This window comes from Brachypodium distachyon, chromosome 2 (genome assembly GCF_000005505.3).
Source record: "Brachypodium distachyon strain Bd21 chromosome 2, Brachypodium_distachyon_v3.0, whole genome shotgun sequence".
Lineage (NCBI taxonomy): Eukaryota > Viridiplantae > Streptophyta > Magnoliopsida > Poales > Poaceae > Brachypodium > Brachypodium distachyon.
This window is the reverse complement of record NC_016132.3, coordinates 6,268,198-6,282,402: the sequence shown is the minus strand read 5'-3', so window position 1 is coordinate 6,282,402 and position 14,205 is coordinate 6,268,198. Positions and strand designations below refer to the sequence as shown.

Genomic DNA, 14,205 nt, shown 5'->3' with positions numbered 1-14,205 from the left:
TTCGAGAGAGTAGAATATATATAGAGAGAAAAATCTTCAGAAGAAACTTTTTCCAAAGAGATGTTTGCTACTTGTCAAAGAGGACCAAAGAGAAAAAGTTTTGATGCATAGCGTTCAAAAAAAAAGAAGCTTCCATGCATTTCATTTTGTTGCAACCACAAACACTTTTCAAAAAACAACGAATTGACAAATGCAACGTCGCCACCAATTAAAAGACAATGACAAACCGTCAGTTGAAGAGAGAAATAGGGACGACGAAAAAACAACAACACAAATGATGAGTTCTTTCTGATCATGGTCCGTAGCCGAGTTCAAAAGAAAAATAGGAACGATAAAGAATACAACAAAATGTGATGAGTTCTTTGTGATAATGGTCTGTGCTGCGGCCGTGGCAACGCACGGGCATTTCAGGCAGTGAATGCAAAATTACGATTCGTCCGTAGTCCATGTACGGTGGTTCCAAAAAAGTGGTCAATGTACATTCGCTGCCAAAAAGACCCCGCACACCGCCCCGGAGCGGCCAAAAATCATTCACCAGAGAACGTCGTTGCGGTTGCTGGACCATATCATCTCCGAACTCGCTGCAGGGTGGTATTTTGGGCTTGGCCAGGACGCAGATGTTCTTTCGCTCACTCATTTCTCCAGGTCCAGATTGGACAAGTCCAACAAGGTCAAACGAGTGATACATTCTTGGTCCAATTTGTACCATGCAGGTCCAAACAGACACCACATGGCCAGTTGTTGTTCCATCGTGGCCCAACGAGTGGGCCACAATTCGAAACGCCGAGACACTACGCGTAACCTAAATCCATCCGGGCGACTGGCGGGCCCCGAAATCCTGGACGGCGGAATTTGGACCAGGGGAGGTAGATGGGCCAGATGTGGTACATCATGGTCCAACGAAGCTGTGCCTGGTCCAGACCATTCAATTCATGCGGAATACGGAAAAGAATACGGTTTGGGCTGTGCAGAATACGCTCGGGTGGTCCCTTTCTAGTGCCATCTTAAGGCATATTGGGCGGACGAGATGCAGCGCTCTCGAGCGCTGAAGCGAATTTTCGGTATTTGTACTCCTACATGTACTGTTTTCCTACTCGTATAAATACAGATAAGCGTATGCCTTCAAAAAAAAAAGCTTAAATATGCTGGTGATTAGATTACCAATTCCTTCTGGATCAGTTCCCTCACAGGGCGATATGCGGCCGTTGTGCAGGGGTTCTGTACAGATCAAACTGAGTCAACTGATAAGTTTGTTTTAAGACGAGAGGGATTCTCATGATTCTGACCTTGAGATCGCTGCCACTGTATCCTTCAGTCATGGTTGCTAGTTCCTTATAGTCTATTCCTTCATCAACTTTCTCCTTTGACAGAAGCCTCCTCATAATCAATTCCCGATTTTGCACCGACGGCAGGCCAACCATGATTCTATTAAATCAAAGGAGCACACACTTCAGGCATAGAATAACGGAACGGTAATAAAAGGAAGTTTAGGGATGGACTTCAAGGAATGGATGCAAACCTGCGCTCGAACCTTCTAATGATAGCCTCGTCAAGATCAAAAGGACGATTGGTTGCTGCAAGACCAAGAATTTTCTGGTCTGGTCTTGACAAGAGACCATCCCAGTGTGTCATAAATTCGTTCTTAATCTTCCTCATTGCCTCATGCTCTCCAGCTCTGTTTCGTTGCCCAAGCATGCTATCAACCTCATCAACAAAAATGATAGTGGCTGAGATTGGAACTAACTGATTTAGTAGTGATTTCGAGTTGTAATCTGTAGTCTGTATAGTTAATTAATTAGTTTTTTTGGGGAATGTCATCATGCCTGATAATTAAATTAATTAATTGAGAATGCACAAATTTATCTACTTGCAAATTAGTACTCTCTCGGATCCTTGTTGTTGAAATATTACATGTATCTAGACGATTTTTAAGAATAGATACATCCGCAAATTTGAGTCAAGAATTTAGGATCAGAGGGTGTACATATTCCTGTCTCAAATATGTACTCCCTTCGATCCTAAATTCCTGTCTCAGACATATATTCACGACGGAATTCAAATTTCAGAAAATAGAGAAGTGAAATTGAACGAACGATAAACAACATTTTCTTTTCCTAAAAAAACAATATTTTTCAGTGTTTGTGGACAATTTGACCATAAGTTGGGACCCACAAATTAAAGCAAAAGTTTATGGCAATGTACACAATGTATGTAGTCACACAGTCCATAAAGTGCATCTTACATGGGTCTACATGTCACTCATAGAAACAAGAGATCGAAAATAATATAAATACTACGGAATATACTTTATTCATTATCGCTAGCCACAAGCTTATGGCCAAGTCATAAGCTTTTTGTCTTATGATCGACTCTGATGATGTATAAAATAGACCATAAGGTCATCTTTCGTTTTATGGCGATGCTTGTGGCCAAGTTGTGCTCGCTCTAACTACTAACGGCAGTGGGAGCAGATCGGCCTGCCGTCAACATTCCAGCCCACGCATAATCGGACTGGCCGAATAAGTTTGCACTTAACTGGCCCAGTCAAAGCTCTGGACCAGTGGACGGCCCAGCCTGCATAGTGAGCAGCTCTGCAGTCTCTTTCCGCCGGCAACGCTCGCTGCTGAGCTCGAGCCGGCTGCACAACACAAGCGGGGGCGAGAGGCGGAGGCCCCCACGCCCACTCCCTCCCTCTTCACCAACCTGCCACCGACCCGACTCTCCCCAATGGCGGGCTACCGCGGGGCCTCCTCCTCCGCGGCCGGCGCCGGCGGCGGGGCGGCGGCGTTCGCGACGCGCGTGCTACTCCTCCTGACGCTGCTGCCGCTCGCGCTCGCGGCCTTCGCCTTCGTGCTCCAGTGGCGCGGCGGCATGCGCGACCCGACGGGGACCGCCTGGCCCGCCGACACCCAGCGGTTCCCCGGCATGGAGAACAGCCCGCTCGGGTCCTCCTCCTCGGGTGGCGGGGGCTCCTACTTCGCAGTCACCTCCGCGTCGGGCTCCTCCGCGGCCGCCGACTGCGCCGAGATCCTCGGCCGCAGCGCCTCCTCCCACGGCATCTCCCTCTACCGAGGCTGGAGCTTCGACTCCGACGCCGCTATAACCCCCAAGGTGCGGTGCTGCCTCGATCTCCCGCTCTGATCTGATCTGCGCTTGCAGATCCCTGTTTCTAGAGCGGTTCGATGTGATCCCGTGCTACAGAATCGTGGCTAGTATAGACGTGATCCCAGAAATTATTCGGGGCCCAGAAGTTATCCTGTTGAGCTGCGGTGGTATTACGTAACCTCGACTGAAAATTTTAAGTTACACTGGAGGTTTGATGCGATCACATTGCTCCTGGGGTCGTGAGGACGAGATCAAATTGCGCATGATTTCACAGCGATATCGAGGTTTACTCCAGGGTTTTGAATTTTTGCCTAATAGGTTGCCCTTTCCTTGGTATCTAGGGTTGCTTTTACTTAGTGAAAAATGTGAAAATGCCTATCTTCTAGAGCAGGCCTTTTTTGTTATTCCAAGTGTGATTAAGTTGTTGTAGAATGCACTGTTTCTTCTGTACTGTTGTACCGAACATTGCCATGTTTCTTGAACACGGCGTTAATACTGGCTCCAATATATACCGGTTTGTTTTTGGCTGTCGGATCGCGCGCCAATATTCGTGCCAACCGTCGGATCTCACATGATCTGCTCTGCGCATGGCTAAAAACGTACCGGTATATTGCGGAGCCGGTATTAGAGGTATTTCTTTGAAGTGAAAGTCGGTTCCTGGAGTCAGAGAAAGGTTGATTTGCATTACCAACCGCGGTCTTGAGCAATGCAACCTTCCATAAACTTGGGATGTTTATTTTCAGGTTGGTTGACTTGCAATCTTGTATTTGTTCAGTAGTAAATGCTGTTGGTTATAGTTTCATGACTCAATTAGATCTTGTGCTCACTAGGTGCAGAACTGCAGATTGATGGTACTTGCAGAATTAGTAATCAAGACTTGGTAACTAAAATACTAGACGCTTGCCCAGATTGTTCCTTTGACAGAACTGTGTTCATGAAAGAAAACCGTTCACAGCTTAGTACTAGAAGGCTGAGAACTAGCTTCTGGTTTCCTCGCCCGGTGTGGCGTGTAGGCACTGAGAGGCAAACATGGTGGTCCATTGGTGCGCAGCATGCTTCTAATCTTCCTATGTTTGTCTTGCATACCAAGCTGTCTGCTCACATTTCCTTGTAACTTACATGTGCGAGGACTCACTAGCAATGGTTAATGAACGCACCATTTTTGCCGTGGTAAAATAATTGCAGTTGCTATATTTCTTAAAGAAATGGGATGGTGATGGTTTACTAGCATCCTTTCCCTGTTTTGTATTTGTATCAAAACTACACTACATATATATTCTTGTATCATAACTGATATGGATGTGACTGAATTGTATTTGTATCCAAGTATCTTGATAGCAAGTCTGAAGAACAGGATAAATATATGATGCTCAAATGGTTTTTATACATGCGATGAAGTTGGGAAGACAATTCACGACATCATCCCAGAATATATTATCACTCAAATCCCTATTTTAATTTTAAAATGTTGTAGTTAACTTAACTAAAACAACTATTTAATTTGTACATCAAATCATGTTTTAATGGTGAGAATCCAGTATGCATGTCTAGAGTCTTTTGCAGCACAACATGGTGCTTATGTTGAAATGATTATGTCCCTTGGGCATCTCTTTGTGATAATGCAGATCTGCATCACGGGAAGCACATCTGCTAGCCTACACCAAATTCTTCCATGGTTATATTATCACAAGGTCATTGGTGTTTCACACTTTATTCTATTTGTTGAAGGAGAAGCAGCTAAACCAGCTGTTACTTCTGTTCTTGAATCTATTCGGGTAATTAATCTCTCTATGTCCTTCTGTTGTGTGAACTTTGCCTGATCTAGTTCTGACTTTCTGCGCTCTATTTTAGGGTGTAAAAATTATTTTCAGAACTAAGGAACTAAAAGAGCAACAGGACAGAAGGTATGGTGGTATGCTCAACAATTATACGAACACGACATTACTTTTTGGAAGTGACAAACCTAGTTCGTGTAATTATGAAATGTTTGTTGTAATTCCATCTGTGACCAATATAAATTTCAGTTACTGTAAAATACTACTACCTCCGTCCTAAAATATAGGCCATATTTTGTTTCCTTTGACCAAGAGTTATTTTATCAATATACAATTTGTATGACTTACGGTGAATCCTTGTATTCATACTCAAAAGTACTCGCATATGGTTATGATTTGGATCGCATAAGTCACATGTAAATGGAGTAACTTTTGGTCAAAATAAATGAAACAAACCTTGTATATCAGGACGGAGGGAGTAATTTAATAACGACAAGAAATACATCGATAAATCCTTTGATACTATTTGCTTAAACTGATGTGTGTTGAGGTCTAATACAAATGATGAGTGTTGAGGTCTAGTAAGATTTCAATTACTTTTTCTCAATCACAATGTCATTGATTGAAAATTTTCATGACTGAAGCATGTTATGAAGTATTGTTGTTTATAGAATCCTATATTCTTTTTTCTTTTTGCGATGGAACTATGTGATATGTGTATTCTGCTACAAGTTTGTGGACGTATTATTCTTGATCTTTAAGTCGTCTAAGCTTGCTTTGTTTCAATCATTTTCAGCCGCATTTGGAATGAGACTTGGCTTTCGGGTTTCTTTTACAAGCCGTGCAATTATGAACTATTTGTTAAGCAGTCACTTAATATGGAAATGGCTATTGTTATGGCAAGGGTATGACCTTATTTGATCTGTTTGATAGTATTTGTTTAAATAGATATTTGACGTTCATGTCCTTTTTAAGATGTATTATCTGTGATTATCAGCAGCGTCTGATTCACCAACATTGGTGCTCTTCATGTAATTATCATCACATCATATCATAGCCTCTCTATCGAACTATGTGGCACCAACAGCAATACCTTAAGTCAGTAGTACAACACAACATGTAAACTTATATTTAGGGATTCAAGTAGCAATAGTGAAATGGGAATGTCTCTGTTGCATTTTGTATGCACAGTGGATATAGGACTATACGTGCACAACTGCACACCATACCATAGTTATAGGTACTCAATAAAAATATACTCCGCTATATAAATCCGAGCCCGGTCTTTACTTCTATAACTAAATACCAGTCAATTGTCGTTTTGGGATATACTCCCTCCGTCCGGTATCAAGTGTCACAACTTTGTCTAGATACGCATGTATCTACGCACTAAAACGCGTCTGGATACATCCATATAGAAAAAGTTGCCACACCTAATACCGGACGGAGGGAGTATCAGTCAATTTTTGCCAAACACTGAAAAGATTGCTGTGATCTGCTATACTTGCAGATATTTACAGCCTTTTGTTGGACTTGATAAGGCCCTGTGTTTTGTGGTGAGTTTAGCGTAAGCTTCCTTGTTTGATTATCACAGGATGCTGGAATGGATTGGATCATACATCTTGACACTGATGAGTTAATTCATCCAGCGGGTGCCCGAGAGTACTCTCTGAGGCGATTGCTTTTAGATGTTCCTGATAATGTTGACATGGTTATCTTCCCCAACTATGTAAGTTGCAGAATCTGTTATTGGATTTGGTAGCTTGTTTCACATCTGACTGGTAAGATATATATTTTTAGGAGAGCAGCATTGAGAGGGATGACATCAAAGATCCTTTTACCGAGGTATGTAAGCTATTAGTATGCAATGTTTATTCAATGAAAAGGCAAATGGGTTTTATACCATGGCAAAAGGCACAGTTTTGTGAAACCCACACTGAAAATACAACTCCAAATAAATATTGATTACTTTAAATTTTACAAACATCTTATTCTAGCATTAGTGAAGTACGGAAGACAAGGTGTATGCCTTCATTTTGAAATCATGTTATTAGAATCTTCCGTCCATGAAGAAATAGTATTAGAAGATCAAAGATGGCTCCGAGTTGCGGTGGTTGGCAGCGAAACTCCTTTTAATTTATTTATAGGGGTTCAGGCCCATGCTTGAAAGCCTCATGCTCATAGCTCTTCTTTAATTGCAAATTCGTAATACTACCATGTTTTTCTACCTTCCATTAGGGAACGTTTGGATCCCAGTCTAGAAATCTTCTAGCATCACTTTTCCAGGATATGAATTTGAAACCTTACATTGCAAATTCGGCTTGCCTCATCAGCAAGCTCGGAAACGATACTTCGGTCAGGCTGTGTATCTGAGTCCGGTTCATATCTGATACAGGATACACACCTGATACATATCCACAGAGTATCGATCGAATAAACGGAAATAAAGATATATAAAGATGGATACTTGGTGGATACATCTGGGACACGTTTGGGATACGGCCTGGCCCAATAAGAAACCCTAAGTGCTACCCCTCACTACATAACTAGCAGAGTAGCGGCTCATTCTCTCAACAGGTGGTTGCATCATTAAAGCAATGTACCCAAGGGGCTGCGGCAAGTGCGGCTTAGCTAAATGAGCTAGTTTGTCCATCTAGGCTATAGGTTAACACAGATAAAGATCCAAACACACCCTAAACTACCATGTCTGTGTACTGGCAGGTTTCCATGTTTAAGAAGAACTATGATCATCTTCCGAAGGATACATATTTTGGCCTATACAAAGAAGCAACGCGCGGTAATCCAAACTACTTCCTCACTTATGGTAATGGGAAATCAGCGGCAAGGGTCCAGGAGCATATGCGTCCAAATGGTGCCCATAGATGGCATAATTACATGAAAACCCCAAAGTAAGATAGCAGTTATCTGAATCTTCGGACTTTTTTTAGTGTCCGGTTCACAAATTTTAGTCAATTCCTACTCGATTATTTAGCAATCTGTTTTCTCTTACCATAGTGAAATCAAGTTGGAGGAGGCTGCTATTCTGCATTACACTTACACAAAGTTCTCGGACTTAACTTCAAGAAGGGATAGGTGTGGCTGCAAACCAACAAAGGAGGACGTGAAGCGTTGTTTTATCTTGGAATTCGACAGATTGGTGAGTTATTTTTTTTCTAGCTTACACCTGTGTAACATTTGTTGTTGACTTAGGTTTGCCTTGTCAAATATCATGCATTTTATTTACTGGAGTGGTGCATTGGTATCATTTAAAATGTAACAACAATTCAGTAATCAGTATACAGAAGAATACAACACTGACATTTTTTATGTCCTTTCTACTTTAGATTATAGTGTGATTTCTGTAAAAAAAAAGAAGATTGTAGATTTGTCGAAAATAACTGCTACAGCTTGAATAGGATATTTTGCTTTGATAAGTTGGGCTTAAATGAGAACTAAACTTCTTCTGTTCCACTGAAAATGCCAGGCCTTCATAATTGCGTCAACAGCTACCGAGGAAGAGATGAGGAACTGGTAGCTCCCTTGCCCCTTTGCGTGACTGTGGCCCCTCCCTTCCTACCTCTCCTAAATTACGAGATTATATTTGTCTGCCTACTTATGTTTAGGTACCGGGAACATGTTGTATGGACTGACAAAGATACCAATTTGAAACTTTTGAGGAAAGGCGTTTTAACACGCATATATGCGCCAATGGTAAGCCTTGGTCTCATAATTTTTATGTTTTTTGCATGAGGAATCAACTCATAAATGCATCGTCTTTCCAGGCTATTATTCGTGGTCTCAAGGAATCTGGCATCTTCACTGCTGCAGTAACTTCTGCAAAAGCAAATTCCAAAGTGAAGTCATCGAACAGTCTTGAAAACAAGTCTGTCCACGCAAATGTAACAGCTGCTCGATCCACAACATTGAATGAACGTGGTAGTCACAATTCTCAAGCAACCGCAAGAAAGGTTCTGGAAATGGTTGATATTCAGGAAGGAGCGATGCCACCAATGTCACCCCCTGGTTTCCTTGAGCTCGTCGAAAGTGCGTTGTCATGAATGTGAGATTCTGTAAGCATGCTTGATTGTTCTTGGCTTTCGACGAGCAGCTCTTCCGAGCCGAGGTACCTAACCATACAGTGGTGACTGCTGATCATGTATCTCTTCTTTGGTGCAGACTGCAGGTTGCCACTACTCAGCTAGTTCACCTTTATGTATAGATAGCGCTAGGGTCGCTTGGCGACGTGTTGTTGTGTTAACTCCGGATGTCATATGTTGTATCTCGCTCTTAGTATGGATGAGAGGTAAACTAAATCCCAATGAGACATGCATTTATTTGACCATGTTTTATTGGTCGTTAATGCGAAGGAAATACTGATGGATGAAGATTTCTCATTTCTCAGGTTACTGCATGCTAAGAACAATTAGTTGAACTACCTGCTGGGAAATGAAGCCTGAACAGTTGCTTTTCTTGCCATGTTTTCTGGACGAAATTGTTGTGGATACAGCAGAATATACGTGTATGACAAACTTGGAAATTTAGCTCAAACTCTGTCGAGCACGAATTAGTCTAGACTTCACAAAAAAGACCCAGCTCTAATGCGCACAGTCGATTGGTGGAACTAAAATTTAAATAAAAAGTGTAGAACATCACTTTTTTTTAGGAAATATGTAGAACATCACTTATTTTCACACCTCATTCGTCTATTCCTTTTCGTCTTGCTGACATGTGTGCAGTTATATCCTTTTTGTATTAACCGGAGCTTATTGATATGTGTCGCTTGCCACTAAGGTTTTGTACTTTTGTACACATCGTCTATACTAATGAGCTAAGCACACCGCCGAACTCTATCCGGTCCACCGGATAGGGTTGACGTTCTCATTGTTGGGACGAGGGTTTATTGGATCCGGCTAAAAAGGGAGGTGGGTAACTGATGAAGGGCGACAATGGTGGTATGGTGAGGTTGTGCTTCTTCCCATATCTTTACTATCTACGCTATAGTGGTCGTCTGTTTATTCCATCGACACTATTTCGTAAATTGCTAGAAAATCAACGTAGTTGCACATATACAGTATGGACGATATACATATCACAATATTTTGAGATTGTTAGAAAATCAACCTAACTGATCTAGAATTGTTTGGGTTGATGTACATTTTGGATTGCCGATAGACTCAGGATTTCCCATAGACCTTTCCTCATGACACAGCACACACATTTCCAAGAGGAGCCTCTTTGGCAACCCGCCAAAGAACCAAGACACTAACCCCTTCAACCACCGACATGGCGTGAACTCGCCACCCACGGTCATCGGCTACTCGCATCGCAAAGAGATGTTTCCAGGACAAGGATCTGAGATCTATTCTGACAACGAATGTTCACAAAACCTTTATGTCATGGATCGGTAGTGTCGAATCGCACTCGCCTATAGTGCCGACGCTGGGACACACAACATATAGTTTCTATAATGACTCAAAAATTAATTAAGGATAATTTGGATTACTTAAGTTTTATTATGGCCAATTAAGGTTGAGCATGATGCATCATGTCATCATCTCATGCATAAATAATTGTTGTATCGAGTTAAATTTTCACAACCATCATGGAACCCTATTTCAGATCTCTGTGATTTTTTTTTGAAACATCAAATCTCTGTGAAATAACCCACTTTCAACCTTGTGCGTTTGACCTGAATTGTTTTGTACCAGCTCGTATGTGTATGTAAGATGAGCGCCCGCAAAATTTCACGTCAATCGGAATTAGTTTACTACTCCCTCCGATCCTAAATTGTTGTCGAAATATTACATGTATCTAGACGCTTTTTAAAAATAGATACATCCATATTTGGGCAAATTTGAGTCGAGAATTTAAGATCAGAGGGAGTATCATTTTTAGTTTAAACCACTTTTGTATCAACTGTTTCCCAGAATTTTAAATCAGCTCCAAAATATTTGTAAATTTTAGTGAAGGTGAATTTTCTCATCTTAAAACTATTTTGAAATTTTCATCAAATTCCATGTTCGTTTAGACCTTGAAATAAGTTTTACAAACATCGAAAACGTAAGTATAAAGTTGGATCCCTCTCCCTATCCTCCTTTCCTCCAACGGCCGAGCGCCACTTCGCCAGGGGACCCACGCCGCCACGCGCTCCTGCAATCCTGCGCCTCTCTCACGGTCTCCCCAGCCCAGCGCTCGCCTGCCTTCGCTCGCTGGCTGCTGGACTCGTGTCCCGCGCAACCCCGCTAGCCCCGCGCGTCAGCCAAGCCGCTGCTCTCTCTCTCCCCTCCTCTCTCTCTCTCTATGGCAGTCAAGTCGTCGCTCCCTGCAGCACGCCTCGCATCGAAGCAATGAAGACGCCCCGCGTCTAGCCGTCTACTGCTTCTCTTTCTCACCGTTCCCTTCCTCCCGAAGGCCGAAGCCTCGTCGAACGGCTGTAAAAGAAGCCCGAGCCTCGGGAGAGACTAACTGGCGGACGACCGCCAAAAGGCATCTAGGCGGACGAATTCTAACAGCCCTAAATAGGTTGTTGGATTACTCTTTTTGCTATTTTTGGCAACCTTTTATTTTCTGCTTGTTGAATTTTAATTTTCTTTAAATGTTCTAATTCAATTTTTTTTATTTTTTCAACTTTTCACTTTTATCTTTTTATTTTTAACTTTTTGCTTTGCAGAAAAACTTACCTCCGACAGGGAGGAGGGCGCCTTCGGCAGTGAGCTCCTCCGATCCTGGTTTCCCACAGGCCGGTGGCGGCGGCATGCGGGTGAGCAATGGGGCGGCGCGGGGAGCAGGCACGGGCCGGCTGCGTCCGGAGGGGGGCGGGAGGGGGGGGGGGCAATAAGGGGAACTGCTTTGTATACACCTTTCCCCACTGCTACTCCACCTCTCGTCATTGATGTCACCGTTAGAGCTCCGCATGCCGCTCGCGTTCCCATCGCCTCCCATCTCTTCTTGACCAACCAACGCCTCCATGTTGTTCCCCATGGCTGTGCGCACCTGAAGGACATTGCCATTTGTCGTCTCATCCCCAGAGCTGAGCACATCGTTGACATCTTCCGCAACCACTTCCAGCACGCCGGCAAGTTCCCGTCAAGCCTGAGCTCCTTTTGCCAAGCCGCTTCCACCACCGAGTCCAAAACGCCGGCGTGTGTCCAATGGACATTGCGGAAGGCAAACCGTCGTCTACACCGATCACCTCGACTTTATCTTCTTCCTCTACGTCAACTCCGATGACACCGACATCGCTGTTTTCTGACTCCAACCTCGTGTACCTCTACTCCGTCTACATCCTCATCCGACTCTGACCTCATCTACCTCTACTTCGTCTACATCCTTGTCCGACTGCTTTCTCGTTCGACTATCGCTTCATCAACTCCATCATTTTTGTCGTCTACAACGTGAACTTCGTCACCGCGCTGTTCTTCTCCACGCGTTCGACTACACCGACCTTCTACTCATTTTCGAGCCAAACGTGAGCACTGCCATTTTTGCTATCCTTCACACTACTCGTTGCTATGATGACCGTTTCAAATTACCGATGAGCATGTTGCCTCCCCCTTTTTTTTTCATGCACCGTTATCCATGACGGGCTTTGTCATTTGGCCCACCTCTCGTTATTTTCTCTTCACTTTATCTATGTTGGGCTTTGCCATGTGGCACACCTCTCGTTATTTCCTTTCGGTTGTTGCCATGGTGGGCTTTGCCATCTGGCACACCTCTTGTTATTTTCTGTCTGTATTATCAATGGTGGGTTTACTTTCCGGCCCACCTCTGCGTGTTTGTGTGTGTGTTTACTTTTCTATACACGTCTAGCATAACTGATGTTGATTATTTACGGTTCCGTAGAGTGCGTGTGTGTTTACTTTCATGTATACCCGTCCGGCCCAAGTGCTGTTGATTTTTTATAATTATGCAGAGTGCGTGTGTGTGTTTACTTTCTTGTACCCGTACGGCCTAAATGTTGCTGATTATTTACAATCCTGCAGAGTGCGTGTGTCTGTTTACTTTCGTGAATTGTTAGGATGACATGCAGTTAGTTCTTGTTACTTGATACTTGATACCTAGGCAGATACAGTGATGATTACTTTAGGTATATAGTTGCTTCACATTGAAAGGGCATGTCTCTCCTAAGTGGTTTTGGTGGTGATGACAATGTGTTTTGTTATCTAATCTTGTGCTAAGCATTTCAGGGTTTATAAAGAACTCGACACAAGATGAATTGTGGACCCTCAAAAAGGAAGGAAGCGTAGTGGTGTTTAGCGGCCTTTTCGGTTGATTTGAGTTGTAGGACATCCGTACTATTAAGAGGGGATCCACAAGGGAAGGTAACGGGTGAATCAATTTCACGTACACATCTACACCAAATTGCACCCATTAAAAAGCCTACCCAAAAAGGTGTGAGAAGAAAACATTTTTCAGAGTGTGTTCTGGCATCTTAGGTTTCCAGGCGGCGGAAGTTCCGGGTGAACTTCCGCCCGAACCTCCGGGTGCTCTCTGTTAGTCCCGGGGGAATATGCAGAACTTCCGGTGAATATTTGGAACTTCCGGTCAGCCGGAAGTTCCGGCTATTCAGCGGAAGATCCGGCCTACCCCAAGCAGTGCCTAACGGCTCGATTTTTGGGAACCCACTTATATACCCCTTCGTCCCCAACGAACTATTTGACCGAGCAAGCAGCCAAGAACACCACCTCTCACCTCAAGAACACCTCAAGCTTAAATCTACAAGATCTCCCTCCCTAGCCACTCATAACTCTTGATTCTTTGAGGATTGGAGGAGAAGATCTTGTTCTAGGGTTTCACCAAGTCAAAACGTTGATTCCCCTTGTTTTCTTTGTGGATTTTGTTTCTCTTGGGTTGTTGGGAACCCTAGACGGAAGCGGTCACCTCGAGCTCTCCCTTGGTGTGTGAGGAGCTCGGGGCTTGGATTAGGAGCCTCCAATTGAGTTGTGAAGTTTGCCCCGGTCAAGTTTGTAAGAGTTCGGCATTCGCCCTCAAGGAAGCCATTAGTGGAACTCACCTCACCTTTATGGTGTTGTGAGAGCTCATCCCACCTTTGTGGTGTGGTGAGTTGGAGAATAGAGTGAGCCTTCGTGACGTCTCTACCTTTGTGGTAGAGCACTCCTCCAAACGGAGACGTACACCGATCCTAATAGGTGAAACTCCGGTGAAATCTTCGTCTCCACGTGTGGTATCATTTCCCCTTTACATTCTTGCTATCTATTGTTGCTTTGGCTATTGCATTTCATCCTAGGGTTGCATTCACTTTAGAGAATCTAGTAAATCCTAGGATTAAGTTTTTGTATCTTTCTAGAAAAGAAAAAGGAAAGCT

The 14,205-nt window shown here is 43.4% G+C and overlaps 2 protein-coding genes across 7 annotated transcripts; one reads left to right on the top strand and one right to left on the bottom strand.

Moving 5' to 3' along the window:
* Positions 1–1,152: 1,152 nt before the first annotated feature.
* Positions 1,153–1,690, bottom strand: LOC100840607 (ATPase family AAA domain-containing protein 1-A). The gene is made up of 3 exons (XM_024458709.1): positions 1,520–1,690; positions 1,287–1,425; positions 1,153–1,218 (listed from the first exon to the last, which is right to left on the bottom strand). The coding sequence occupies exons 1-3, from the start codon at positions 1,654–1,656 to the stop codon at positions 1,153–1,155; spliced, it is 342 nt and encodes a 113-aa protein (XP_024314477.1). The 5' UTR covers positions 1,657–1,690.
* A 921-nt stretch (positions 1,691–2,611) lies between these two features.
* LOC100836855 (glycosyltransferase-like KOBITO 1) lies at positions 2,612–9,575 on the top strand. 6 transcript variants are annotated; one of them, XR_001406272.2, is made up of 13 exons: positions 2,612–3,111; positions 4,731–4,880; positions 4,957–5,009; positions 5,677–5,785; positions 6,475–6,609; positions 6,681–6,725; positions 7,602–7,789; positions 7,896–8,037; positions 8,365–8,411; positions 8,504–8,591; positions 8,663–8,940; positions 9,057–9,183; positions 9,283–9,575. XR_001406272.2 is itself a non-coding variant. In XM_010232360.3 (12 exons), the coding sequence occupies exons 1-11, from the start codon at positions 2,728–2,730 to the stop codon at positions 8,936–8,938; spliced, it is 1,617 nt and encodes a 538-aa protein (XP_010230662.1). In that variant the 5' UTR covers positions 2,612–2,727; the 3' UTR covers positions 8,939–8,940; positions 9,057–9,274. The 6 variants fall into 6 exon arrangements, 3 of the variants coding, with proteins under 3 accessions (XP_010230662.1, XP_010230661.1, XP_003566058.1); XR_001406271.2 differs by having other exon boundaries at positions 8,663–8,950; XR_730277.3 differs by having other exon boundaries at positions 8,663–9,183; positions 9,283–9,573.
* Positions 9,576–14,205: the final 4,630 nt, after the last annotated feature.